Genomic DNA, 13,301 nt, shown 5'->3' on the forward strand with positions numbered 1-13,301 from the left:
TCCACGATTCTGCAATTCTATGGCTTCACTCACTTGTGCATCAGCTCAGACTCCCGCCTCAGCAGCAGCTGCTTCTCGTGGATCAGCTTGAACCATTCCACCATCAGGCCATCCTCGCTCTCATCTGCACACAGGGGACCAAAGAAACTTTGAAGAGTTGGGTCTGAGCTCTTCGCTTCGGGGGGGCTGCCTGAGGTTTGATAAACTCTGGCATGCGGGAATATGGAAGTCTTAGAACTAAGCCAATTGGGGCTTGAATGGGGGACATCTTGGACCCCGCCAAGCAAACCACGGGCAGGCGTCCCAAAGGAAAAGCTTCAATATTTCATATACAGTGGTCCCTTGGTTCTCAAACTAAATCCATTCCGTAAGTCCGTTCCAAAACAAAGGCACACTTTCCCATAGAAAGTAACGCAAAACGGATTAATCCGTTCCAGACTTTTAAAAACAAACCCTAAAACAGCTATTTAACATGAACTTTACTATCTAGCGAGACCATTGATCCATAAAACGAAAGCAATCAATTGATCAGTAGCTTAACTGGGTTCCACATTGTCACAAAAAACAAAACAAAAAGAGCTGCAAAAACAAAAACGCAAAATAAATAGCAAAAACAGACAGACCTCAGCGTAACACTCAAATTGGAAGCGTAACACTCAAAATGAAGCGCGTTCGGCTTCCAAAAAAAGTTTGCAAACCGGAACGTGTGCTTCCAGGTTTGCAGTGTTTGGGTTCCAAGGCGTTTGAGAACCAAGGTACCACTGTATCCCTTATAAGAATACAGTGGTGCCTCGCTAGACGAATTTAATTCGTTCCACAGGTCTTTTCTTATAACGAAAAATTCATCTAGCGAATCCCATAGGAATGCATGGAATTTTTTTTTAATTATTTTTTGCCCATAGGAACGCATTAATTGAATTTCAATGCATTCCTATGGGAAACCGCGATTTGCTAGACGAATTTTTCATAAAACGAATTCGTCTAGCGAGGCAACCTCCGCTCGAAAAATCATTTCATTAAGCGGAAATTTCGTTAAGCAGGGCATTCGTTAAGCGAGGCACCACTGTAACAAATCCCGCAGCAGGGGACCACAGTCGCCTCTCCACCCCGAAGACACCTGGACCTGCCTCACCTCCCTCGCAGTTCCTCAGCTCCTTTTCCATATCCACCCCTTTGAGCTCCAGCTTGTCCAAATCCTTCTCAATCTGCCGGACTTCCTTCTGGATTTCCTCCTCGGGGATGTAGTCTGGGTGGCGCTGAAATGAACAAAATAGCCGCGCTTTATCACGCACGCCATACGACAATATAATCCTTACCGTTAGGGAGCAGAACCATCCAGTTCTCTTCCTCCACGTTACCCTCGCAGAATTGCAGAGCTGGAAGGGAACCCCAAGGGACATCTAGTCCAACCCCGCTGCAAGAATGACAGCTCAAGAATCCCTGGCACTTGGCCACCCGTCCTGCGTTCGAAAAAACTCCCCTGAAGGAGAGTCCGCCACCTTTTGTTCCGCACAACGACCCTGCGAGGTAGGTTGTGCTGAGAAACGGAATATCGGCCCACACTAATGGCCTCTAGCAAATCTGAGCCTCTCCACCCCCAACATCAGGGATGGGATGACCTGCTGATAGACTCCATCACCCATACCACTGGCCGTGCCGGCAGGTGCTGATGGGATTCAGAGTCGCACTGCTCCTGGACGAGGGCTAGAGGCCTCCCCACCCCTGCACAGAACTGCCTTTCTTCACTCCTGGCCTTACCTTGGGGGGAGACACCGCTTGACCGGTCAGAGACTTCTGTAGGACTCTAGGAGGAGACGGCCTCACTGGGAAGAGAGGGAAAAGGGAAGCCTCTTACACAGACGGGCAGCAGCACCCAGTTCATGTCTACTCAGAAGCAAGCCCCACCTCGTTCGATAGGGCTTGCTAGCTATCAGGTAAGGAAATGCAGAACTGCAGGGCTGTGTCTCAGTTAGCATAGAATCATAGAATCGTAGAGTTGGAAGAGACCACAAGGGCCATCCAGTCCAACCCCCTGCCGAGCAGGAAACACCATCAAAGCATTCTTGACATATGCCTGACAAGCCTCTGCTTAAAGACCTCCAAAGAAGGAGACTCCACCACACTCCTTGGCAGCAAATTCCACTGCCGAACAGCTCTTACTGTCAGGAAGTTCTTCCTAATGTTTAGGTGGAGAGGGTCGAATGCAGAGGGTCAAATCTTTGGAGTCTCTTGGTAAGGCTGGGAAAGACTCCACTGGCCCCAAGTGGCAGTTTGCATTTCTTAGTACGAAAAGTATTGATCTGATGTGTAGAGATCTTTCCTATTCTACTTAATTCAAGAGGGTTCTGGAAGCTTCTCTGTGTGAAAGAAACAAGCAGAAGGTTCCTGATGTTTGGGTTATTCCTTCAGAGAAGCTGAGTACAGCCAGCTTAAACTGGTCCTGTTATCGCTTTCTGTCAAAGTCGAGGTTTAGACCAGGCATCCCCAAACTTCACCCCTCCAGATGTTTTGGACTACAATTCCCATCTTCCCCAAACACTGGTCCTGTTAGCTGGGGATCATGGGAGTTGTAGGCCAAAACATCTGGAGGGCCGCAGTTTGGGGGTGCCTGGTTTAGACTTATTATAAGTTATTGTAAGTTTAAGTTGCCTGGATTTCTTATGGACAGTGCCAATCCTGAGTGTATTGGATTTGTGACAATTATGCTCATTTGCCTTTAGTAGCAGTAAAGTTCTTCTGCATGAAATAATAACAATAACAACAACAACAACAACAACAACAACAACAACAACAACAACAACATTTTATTTATATCCTGCCCACCTGGCTGAGTTTCCCCAGCCACTCTGGGAGGCTCCCAACAGAACACTAAAAACAGGGGGCGGGGGACTTCAAACATTTAAAAACTTCCTTAAATTGCCTCTGGTCTATTTTTTGGGGAATCCTGCAATGTGTTAAAGTTGTTTCTCTGCTAACTATGCATTGGAATCTACTCTGGATCAATACTGAGTAGAATTCCATGACACCAAGGGCCACATAAAGGATTCTTGGAGACGACATCTGGCCCGCAGCTCAGAGGTGCTCCACAGCGAGGCTAAACCGTGGCTTAGCATGACACACAAGCCAGTCCAGCGAGGAGGCAGTAACCTACCGGGCGCAACGGCCTTCCTGGAGGGGCTCAGCCCCTCGGCCTTCTTGGTTGCGGCAATATCCTCCCACTGCTGCTTGGGGGACCTCCAGCCACTGGAAATATCCACGGGAGGCACCAGCAGTGTTTTCTTTGGCGGTTGATCAGCTGACGAAGCTGCAATGAAAAAAATATATATACAGGCAAAGGTGATTGTTGAGAAACTCTGCACACAGCCCAGTCTGCAGGAAACGTGTTCCTCTGAAGGAATCTTGAAAAACCGTTTGCTCAATGAGATTTTCTTTCCTTTTTTAAAGCTAATTTTTATTAAATTTCCAAATAATCAATACCAAACAAAAACAACAACAAATAATAACAACAAACAACAAACAAGAATTTTGCATTTTATCTTCTATCCACCTACAAGAAAGAAGATTCCACCTAAACATTAGGAAGAACTTCCTGACAGTAAGAGCTGTTCGGCAGTGGAATTTGCTACCAAGGAGTGTGGTGGAGTCTCCTTCTTTGGAGGTCTTTAAGCAGAGGCTTGACAGGCATATGTCAAGAATGCTTTGATGGTGTTTCCTGCTTGGCAGGGGGTTGGACTGGATGGCCCTTGTGGTCTCTTCCAACTCTACGATTCTATGATTCTATTTTAGTTCATTTTGCTCTGCCGAGCTTTGACTTCCCTCCCTCCCATCATTCGGTTTTCTTTCCCACTCTTATCTCATAGTTCCTTTTAGTAGTCCATCTAATTAAAACCAATTCGTATAAGTGGAATACGTGGTCTTTAAACTTCTACAGTTCTTCTCCATATAGTCCACGAATTTACTCCATTCCTTTTGGAACTTTGTCTCTCCCTGGCTTCGGATCCCGCAGGTCAACTTTGCTAACTCTGCATAGTCAATCATTTTCGTCTGCCTGCTCAATGAGATTTTAAAGCCTGCTTCCTGTGTGGAAAGCCCACCTCCTAAAAAATCTTGCCCATTTGCCCATCCAACCTAAGGTTTATATATTTTGAGGAACTCAAACGCCACCCTTCAACAGCTTTCTAGGGGTGACTTCCGAAAGTTAAGAACACAACAGAATTAAAACAAATAAACAAACATACAGGGTGTCTTTTTTCTTTAAAAAAAAATACTACCCCAAAACCGGGGGGGAAACGTTCAGGTAGAAAACAGGCACAACAGAGATTAATCCTGCCAGGAGTTACCTCTGAGACCCAGACCACACAAATTCTCCACTACACACATATTGATAGCACCCAAAGCTACTGCAGCAAACCGGTTCTTCCCACTTTTATGAAGGTGAATGTCTCAAATATGGAGCTGATCAGTTTTAAGAATCCTTAGATGCCACTGGTTCACTAGTCAAATATTTCTAAGTCTAACATTCCGTCTAGCAGATGGCTGGTGAGCTATGAAATTGCTTCAGATAAAAGAAAATGCTTATTGATGCAGTGCATTGTTAAACTGTGGAACTCCCTGCCACAGGAGGCAGTGATGGCCACTAACTGGGATGGCTTTGAAAGAGGATTAGGCAAATGCATGGAGGAGACTGCTATCAGTGGCTACTGGCTAGGAGAATACCAGTTGCTGGACACCACAGGAGGAGAAAGGGCTCTTGTGCTCGAATCCTGCTTGAGGGTTTTCTGTAGGCACTGGGTTGGCCACTGTGAGAACAAGATGGCAGACCAGATGGGCCATTGGCCTGATCCAGCAAGTTCTCCTTATGTTCTTAAATCTGCATTAGCAGAAAGTGCCCAGGGACACATTTTGGGGGGGTCTGGGCTTTCGACAGTGACAAACCCCCCATTTTTAGGTTTTTGGACAGCCTCAGTGAGGACTGGATACTTGCTGAGGTGGTTCAAATCACAGTTTCTATGCCGAATGCTATACAAACTATCCTGCTGCTGCACTTACTGCCTTTACAATGCTATCATACCAGTTTCCCGATTCGCCAGGGAGGCTGTTGAATGAGCTGGCTTTTTGTCGTTCTGCACTGGACTCAGAGTTATGTCAACAGCTGCCCTGTGAACATCTGCAGGTTTGTGAGCAGTTCTGGGGTCACCGTGGCCAGGGACTCTGCAAAAAGAGAGAAGCAAGCATTGGTGGAAGGAGCCCAGAGTCCTCTAAACCCAACAACCCTAAAAGGGCTTTTGACAGAACCGCTTATATCCTGCGCTAGACAAATAATGCAAACCCTGCTCTAATACAAATCAACTTTCCATGCCAATAAAAGCAGACTTTTACCCGTGCAATTTATGCAGACTAAGTCGTGCATAAAGGTAAAGGTAAAAGGACCCCTGACCATTAGGTCCAGTCGTGACCGACTCTGGGGTTTGCGGCGCTCATCTCGTGTTATTGGCCAGCAGGACAAAACTGCTTCTGGTGAACCAGAGCAGCACACGGAAACGGCATTTACCTTCCCGCTGTAGCGGTACCTATTTATCTACTTGCACTGGTGTGCTTTCGAACTCCTAGGTTCGCAGGAGCTGGGACTGAGCAACGGGAGCTCACCCCGTCGCAGGGATTCGAACCGCTGACCTTCTGATCGGCAAGCCCTAGGCTCTGTGGTTTAACCCACAGTGCCACCCGCGTCCCTCAATTTTCACAATTTATTCTGTGGGACATTGAAGCTCCAAACCTGACCGCTGGGATATTCTATCCTGGTTGCTCACCAAATGTTTTGCCATATATGCCTATGGCACACTTTTGTTGTGTGTGTCTGCAAACACAATCTTATGTTCTCCACCCAATCAAAATCCCCTCTTCTCAAGCCCTCCTCACCTGTTTGCCACCGGCTTCAGCCGGGACCTCCAGTCCGCTGGCGTTTCTGATTTCTCTTCCGTAATGCTCGTGGCTCCCGCTGGAGAAAGAAGACATCCACGAATGAGACTATGAGAAGGCAGCTACAAACCTTTTGCACAGATCATCGACCCTCCATGCGAGCAGCACAGGCAGAATAGAATAAAAACATTCCTTCCTAGACCAACTAAGTTTGTTATTGGTACGAGCTTTCATGTGCCTGCACACGTTTTCGGGTACACTTCCAAGTGCACACAAAAGCTCATACCAATGACAAACGTAGTCGGTCTCTAGGGTGCTACTGGAAGGAATTTTTTTAATTTTGTTTCGACTACGGCAGACCAACATGGCTACCTGTCTGTAACTAGGCAGAATATAGTATGCAAGTTAAGGGCAGCGTTCACACAAACCTGTTCAGTCCCGTGCCATATTTGAGCTTTCACACAACATAAATTGCCACTTCCAGAAAACTAACAGAATATAGTGCGTGTTCAGCACTCGCGTCTGCATTATTTAATTCCGAGGGGCGGAGAATCCATTTTCAGCCCCCCCCTTAACGTGGAAAATTGCAGGAGGAACGTCGGCAGCCATCGGCAGCGGGTGACCTGGGGGGGGGGGGGGTAATCGCTTTGAGTGTTACACTGAGGTCTGTCTGGTTTTGCCAAAAAAATATTGCGGCTCTTTTTGTAACTCTGTAGAACCCAGTTCAGCTACCAATCGATTGATTGTGTGACTGCAGCACATTCTTTATTGCTTTCATTTTATGGATCAACTAGTGGAATTCAGCCCGTTTAAAAACGGGCGCTAGAACGCTGCTGTCGTGCAGCGCCGGCATGGGACGGAGCTTTGGAGGTCTCCGAAGCCCCGTCTCATGCGGGAGGTGCGCGGCGAGGCGGCGGGGGGGAGAGAAGCACTTCTCCGCCCCCCCCCCGCCGCGCACCTCCCGCATGAGACGGGGCTTCGGAGACCTTCTCCGAAACTCCGTCCCATGCCGGCGCTGCGTGCCGAGGCGGCGGGGGGGGAGGAGCGCTTCTTCCCCCCCCCCCGCCGCCTCGCCGGGCACCTCCCGCATGAGACGGGGCTTCGGAGAAGGTCTCAGAAGCCCCGTCCCATGTCGGCGCTGCGTGGTGAGGCGGCGGGGGGGTGGAGCGCTTCTCCCCCCCGCCGCCTCACAGCGCACCTCCCGCATGAGACGGGGCTTCGGAGAAGGTCTCCGAAGCCCCTTCCCATGTCGGCGCTGCGTGGTGAGGCGGCGGGGGGGAGGAGCGCTTCTCCCCCCCGCCGCCTCACAGCGCACCTCCCGCATGAGACGGGGCTTCGGAGAAGGTCTCCGAAGCCCCGTCCCATGTCGGCGCTGCGTGGTGAGGCGGCGGGGGGGAGGAGCGCTTCTCCCCCCCGCCGCCTCACAGCGCACCTCCCGCATGAGACGGGGCTTCGGAGAAGGTCTCCGAAGCCCCTTCCCATGTCGGCGCTGCGTGGTGAGGCGGCGGGGGGGAGGAGCGCTTCTCCCCCCCGCCGCCTCACAGCGCACCTCCCGCATGAGACGGGGCTTCGGAGAAGGTCTCCGAAGCCCCGTCCCATGTCGGCGCTGCGTGGTGAGGCGGCGGGGGGGAGGAGCGCTTCTCCCCCCCGCCGCCTCACAGCGCACCTCCCGCATGAGACGGGGCTTCGGAGAAGGTCTCCGAAGCCCCGTCCCATGTCGGCGCTGCGTGGTGAGGCGGCGGGGGGGAGGAGCGCTTCTCCTCCTCCCCCGCCACCTCGCCGCGCACGCCAAGCCAGTCCCCGAGCCGAAGTGCGGCGCGGCGGGTGCTTTTCGCTGTTTGCCTCCCCCTTCGCTCCGGGAAGGCAAACGACGAAAAGCCCCCGCCGCGCCGCACTTCGGCTCGGGGACTGGCTTGGCGACGGCGGGAAAAAGGGGAGGAATTCCTCCCCTTCTTCCCGCCGCCGCCAAGCCAAAGCCGGCTTCCCTCGGCGCCCGCTGCCGCTTCGGCTTCCTCGGGGAAGCAAGCAGGCGGGCTGTCTGCCTGCTTGTGTTCGCCGAGGAAGCGCCGTCCCATGCCGGCGGTGCGCGGCAAGGCTGCCGGGGGAGCGCTTCTTTCCCCCGCCGCCTCCAGCATGAGACTGGGCTTCGGAGCGGCGGTTGGCGGAGCGGCGGTTGGCCGTTGTCCCTCCGTCCAATCCCTGTGTCTCTGGGGTACATGCGCAGTACCCCAGGGACACACGGGACAACTGGACGCAGGGACAACATGGACATTATTATATAGGATGGTCTCGTTGGATAGTAAAATTCATGTTAAATTGCTGTTTTAGGGGTTGTTTTTAAAAGTCTGGAATGGATTGATCCATTATTGATGCATGACTTTCTATGGGAAAGCGTGACTTGGTTTTGGAACGCACTTCCGGAACAGATTAAGTTTGAGAACCAAGGTACCATTGTACAGTGGTACCTCGGTTTAAGTACACAATTGGTTCCGGAAGTTTGTACTTAATCTGAAGCGTACTTAACCTGAAGCAAACTTTCCCATTGAAAGTAATGGAAAGTGGATTCATCCATTCCAGACGGGTCCGCAGAGTACTTAAACTGAAAGCACACAAACCGAAGCGTACTTAAACTGAGGTATGACTCTACTCTTAATCTCAGGGTTATAAGATTGAGACCCATGTTGGGCAAAAGAGTCCTGCATTTCAGGGGGTTGGACTAGATGACCCATGTGGCCCCTTCCAATTCTAAAATTTGGTGATTCTATGATTCAACCTGTTCCACATTGGTAAGAACTCTCATTTAGTGTGGCAACTTTGGAACTCCCTGCCTATTGACATCAAGCAGGTCTCTTCACTGTCTTCTTTTCAGCACCTGCTAAAAGCATTCTTATTGAAGCAAGCTTACCAAGATTGCTTAGAAAGGCCAGTGAGAATTTTAATCTGTTTCAGTTTGTTGACTTTTTGTACGTTTTAAAGTATTGTTGCAAATGTTTCTCAGCTTCATTGTTTTATCTTTTTTTCCTAAACTGCTTTGAGGTTGGTTAGTTCGTTTACAATCAAGCGATGTATGAATTTCATGAAATGAATAAATAAATGGAGAAAAACGGGATGGAATGAGTAAATAAAGCAAGGGCCACTTTTTACCTTTGGAGACCTTAACGTCCAGTTTATGCCCAGAGTCAGCTGCAGGTCTGCTGGGGGGCTGATCCTTGACCCTGCTCTGGGGGGCCACCCCGATGCCCGCTTTGCCACCCAGGTCCTTGGGCGAACGTTCGAGGCCAGGTGAAAGTGCCCGGAGTCCTTTCTGTGGATCTTCCGTGGCAGCCGGCACGCTGACAGGCCTGGAAGGCTTCCAGTCCGAGATGCTTTTCGTCTCGAGATGCTGTGTGCCAGAGGTGGCTGGAGATGGCTTGCTGCTATGGGCAATCGGAGGGAATAATAATAATAATAATAATAATAATAATAATAATAATAATAAAATATTTATACCCCGCCCACCTGGCTGGGTTTCCCCAGCCACTCTGGGTGGCTTCCAACAAAAGATTAAAATACATTAAAACATCAGTCTTTAAAAACTGGGCTGCCTTCAGATGTCTTCTAAAAGTCAGGTAGTTGTTTATTTCCTTGACATCTGATGGGAGGGCATTCCACAGGGCGGGAGCCACTACCGAGAAGGCCCTCTGCCTGGTTCCCTGTAACCTCACTTCTCGCAGGGAGGGAACCGCCAGAAGGCCCTCAGAGCTGGACCTCGGTGTCTGGGCTGAGTAATGAGGGTGGAGACGCTCCTTCAGGTATACTGGACAGAGGCCGTTTAAGGCAGGCACCCCCAAACTTCGGCCCTCCAGATGTTTTGGACTACAATTCCCATCTTCCCCGACCACTGGTCCTGTTAGCTAGGGATCATGGGAGTTGTAGGCCAAAACATCTGGAGGGCCGCAGTTTGGGGATGCCTAGTTTAAGGCTTTAAAGGTCAGCATCAACACTTTGAATTGTGCTCGAAACCATACTGGGAGCCAATGTAGGTCTTTCAGGACCAGTGTTATGTGGTCTCGGCGGCCGCTCCCAGTCACCAGTCTAGCTGCCCACTAAATCCCGTTGGGTTAGAACTTGTCTGGGAGCAAGCAAGATCTGTTTTTCTCAGGCAAAGTGTTACTCAAGAAGCATCAGAAGGAAATGTCTGAAAATTGATGAACGACTGTTATAGATAGATAGAAGAGGATTCACTCCACTCAACTATTTTGAGGACAGGTTATAACAATGTATAAAAACTATAGCAGTGTAGGGAGGTGAACCATAGGGAGAAGGGATGGATTTATTTTGAAATGATAGTTGGAAAAGTTGTTTTATTGGGAGCAGCGAAGGAGGGAGGAAAATAGAGGGGGGTGGGAAGTCAGCTTTTAAATTTGAATTGAATTTGTATTAATTTGGTGACCATTTGTTAAAAATTATGGAAAATCAATAAAAATAATTGGCAAAAAGAGAGAAAAGAACTCGCATTCATAAAATTTCCAGTGTGTACATCGAAAGGCTGAAACTTCCCTCCCAAATTTCCAAACCTAGCCTGTGATTTATTTAGTTCTTTTTTAATATGAGGGTAGTAGAGAAGACCGGAAATTTGTTCAATTTCTACAACCGCAGTAAAACATGCACGCATTTGCCTCGCTAGTGTATAGGACCCCAAATCACAGGGGCAAGCGTTATTCCAGTTGCATGTTAAAAACAGAAGGGGTAGGGGGTTGGGCTTGCAAGAGAATTGGCTGGTCGGGCCTCCCATTATCCAATGTAGGCAATTAGAACCTCCATGCCAGGAGCAGTATACCTCCAAGCACAAAAGGATTACGGGTGGTTGTGACTTTCCTAGTGCAGAGATGGGAACCTGCTGCCCGCTCAGGGGCGCTGTAGGAGGGACACAAAGCACTTACGCGCTGGATGCCATCGAGCTGGGCGAAGCGCTAGAGAAGCCACTAGTCCTGTTGGAGGAAGGCGGAAGCCCTGGCAATGCCTGCATCAGGACGCTCCGTGCTCTGTCCTTCTCGCCGACATCCGGACCGGACCCCGACGTGTGGGTCCCGGAAAAGGATGCTCTCCCAGAGACCCAAGGAGGGTTCAAAAGAGAGCCTTGGTTTTTAACCGGCTCCGTTTTGCTCGGAGGAAGTCCCGAGCTCCCTGAGCCGGCCTGGAAAAACTTCTCCCGTGCCTGCTGCGTTTTGGCGGACGATGGTGTCCAGCGCGGTGGGGAAGGAGAGGTGCTGGAGATGGCTAGATGATCTGATTTGTTCCCGGTAACGTCTGACCAATGTGAACTTGAGCTCGCGGACGCAGAGCTGCCTTTGTGGTTCCCAGGGTTCAGTGGCTCAGAAGCTGCTGATTTCATGGCACCGCTCATTTTCACGGATTCCTGCGCTGGCGTCTTGGATTCAAGTCCCTTCAAGTAGTTCTGTGCGGAGGAGGCGGGAGCGGGAGGTTGATCCTCCGTGGGGACACCCCTCGTGCCAGAGGACAAGGAATCCCAGAGGGGTGTCGGTTGCTCGTGCCGGTTACAGACAAAAGTGCCGGCGTGTCTCCCAGCTTTGTAGTTTCCCGATTGGAGGGTGCTAGAGCACTCTTTGCACCTGGGGCGAAAAATGGCAGACAGAGGGTGAGCACTTTACGCAGAAAGCAGCAGCCCTAAGATTATGCGTTTGATGAAGCGGAAAATGATAACAAGATTCCACGTTTGTTTCTCAAAATGAACGAAGCAAGTCTCTAGTCCTTTCTGAGCCCCAGTAGTCAACTATTTTAATCGATACAGGTGAAACTTGGAAAATCGGAATATCGTCAAAACATGCATTTATTTCAGTAATGCAACTTAAAAGGTGAAACCAATATATGAGATAGTTGCATGACATACAAAGCAAGATATGTCGAGCCTTGATTTGTTGTAATTGTAATTATTTGTCGTTAGGCGGATCAATTCTAAATGGAATGTCATTAATGAAATGTAATAGTGATGTTTATTTTTGTATTATTGTAACTATTTGTTATATTACTGTGGAATTTCCAAAAGAAAGCATTTGTAAAAATAAAAATTAAAATAAAATTAATAAGTTGCATTACTGAAATAAATGCACTTTTCGACCATATTCTAATTTTCTGAGTTTCACCTGTACAAGATTTCTTCTTTGTCCAGTGCCGCAGCTTTCAAATGCCCACTTGGCCGCGAATGAAGCTCTCTGGGTAATCCTGGAAGCCATTCGCTGCCTCTCAGCCTAACCTATCTCACAGGGTTGTTGGTGGGGTAAAAGGAGATAGGATAAAAGGAGATCTTGTATGCCCCCTTAAGCAGCTTGGAGAAAAAAGCGGAATATAAACGCCAATGCTAATTCTAATGCTAACAACAGCAGCAACAACAACAACAACAATCCAAACACATTCTGGGAAATAATATATAATGAAATGAAAAAATGTTTAAAAGAACTAGTTACAGGTAGGTAGCCGTGTTGGTCTGCCATAGTCAAAACAAAATAAAAAAAATATTCCTTCCAGTAGCACCTTAGAGACCAACTAAGTTTGCTATTGGTGTGAGCTTTCGTGTGCATGCACACTTCTAAAAGAACATTTGTTTTAAAAAAACCAGCAGCTTTGGCGGAAATACGAAAAGAGCTGAAAAGACTGTTTATGTATGCAACGACAGCTGCCAGAATGCTCGTAGCCCAGAGATGGAAAGACGAAAAGGCATCAACCAGAGAGGAATGGCAGGTTAAACTGATGGACTATGTTGAGATGGCGAAAATGACTGGAAAAACCAAAAATCAGGAAGACCAAGATTTTAAAAAAAGACTGGAAGAAGTTTATATCGTATTTGGAAGAGTACTGTAAACAGTTGAGCTCCTTAGCAGGACTTAAATAACACTTGTGAGTTAACAGAGACTGAAGATATAAATGTTAAATGGAAGGCATAAAATATGCAGCAGGAAATGTTACGTGGGGACCCCATGGAAGGGTAGAGGGAGGTCTAAGGGTGCAAGGGAATCTTGTATCCAATTTTTCTTTTGTTAATTATATTCAATTGAGAATATTATAAAAAATTGAAAACTAATAAATTTTTGTTTTGTTTTTTAAAAAACAATCCGAGCACAGCAGCAGCAGCAACAACAGTCCAAACAGAGAAAAGGTGGGAACATAGAATCATAGAGTTGGAAGAGACCACAAGGGCCATCCAGTCCAACCCCCTGCCAAGCAGGAAACACCATCAAAGCATTCTTGACATATGCCTGTCAAGCCTCTGCTTAAAGACCTCCAAAGAAGGAGACTCCACCACACGCCTTGGTAGCAAATTCCACTGCCGAACAGCTCTTACTGTCAGGAAGTTCTTCCTAATGTTTAGGTGGAATCTTCTTTCTTGA

The 13,301-nt window shown here is 48.5% G+C and overlaps 1 protein-coding gene across 2 annotated transcripts in view; it reads right to left on the minus strand.

The window, feature by feature from the left end:
* Nucleotides 1-13,301, minus strand: part of MICALL2 (MICAL like 2) — a 51,169-nt gene that overhangs the window by 12,805 nt on the left and 25,063 nt on the right. Inside the window, exons 6-13 of one of the 2 annotated variants that reach the window (XM_060282492.2) lie at nucleotides 10,839-11,528; nucleotides 9,061-9,329; nucleotides 5,917-5,995; nucleotides 5,072-5,211; nucleotides 3,152-3,304; nucleotides 1,759-1,823; nucleotides 1,133-1,256; nucleotides 34-124 (exon numbers count right to left, since the gene is read on the minus strand). In XM_060282492.2, coding sequence (XP_060138475.2) covers nucleotides 34-124; nucleotides 1,133-1,256; nucleotides 1,759-1,823; nucleotides 3,152-3,304; nucleotides 5,072-5,211; nucleotides 5,917-5,995; nucleotides 9,061-9,329; nucleotides 10,839-11,528 — 1,611 coding nt within the window. Of the gene's footprint in view, nucleotides 1-33; nucleotides 125-1,132; nucleotides 1,257-1,758; nucleotides 1,824-3,151; nucleotides 3,305-5,071; nucleotides 5,212-5,916; nucleotides 5,996-9,060; nucleotides 9,333-10,838; nucleotides 11,529-13,301 lie in introns of both variants that reach the window. The other variant, XM_060282491.2, reaches the window with a different exon arrangement.

This window comes from Zootoca vivipara, chromosome 13 (genome assembly GCF_965207765.1).
Source record: "Zootoca vivipara chromosome 13, rZooViv2.hap1.1, whole genome shotgun sequence".
NCBI lineage: Eukaryota > Metazoa > Chordata > Lepidosauria > Squamata > Lacertidae > Zootoca > Zootoca vivipara.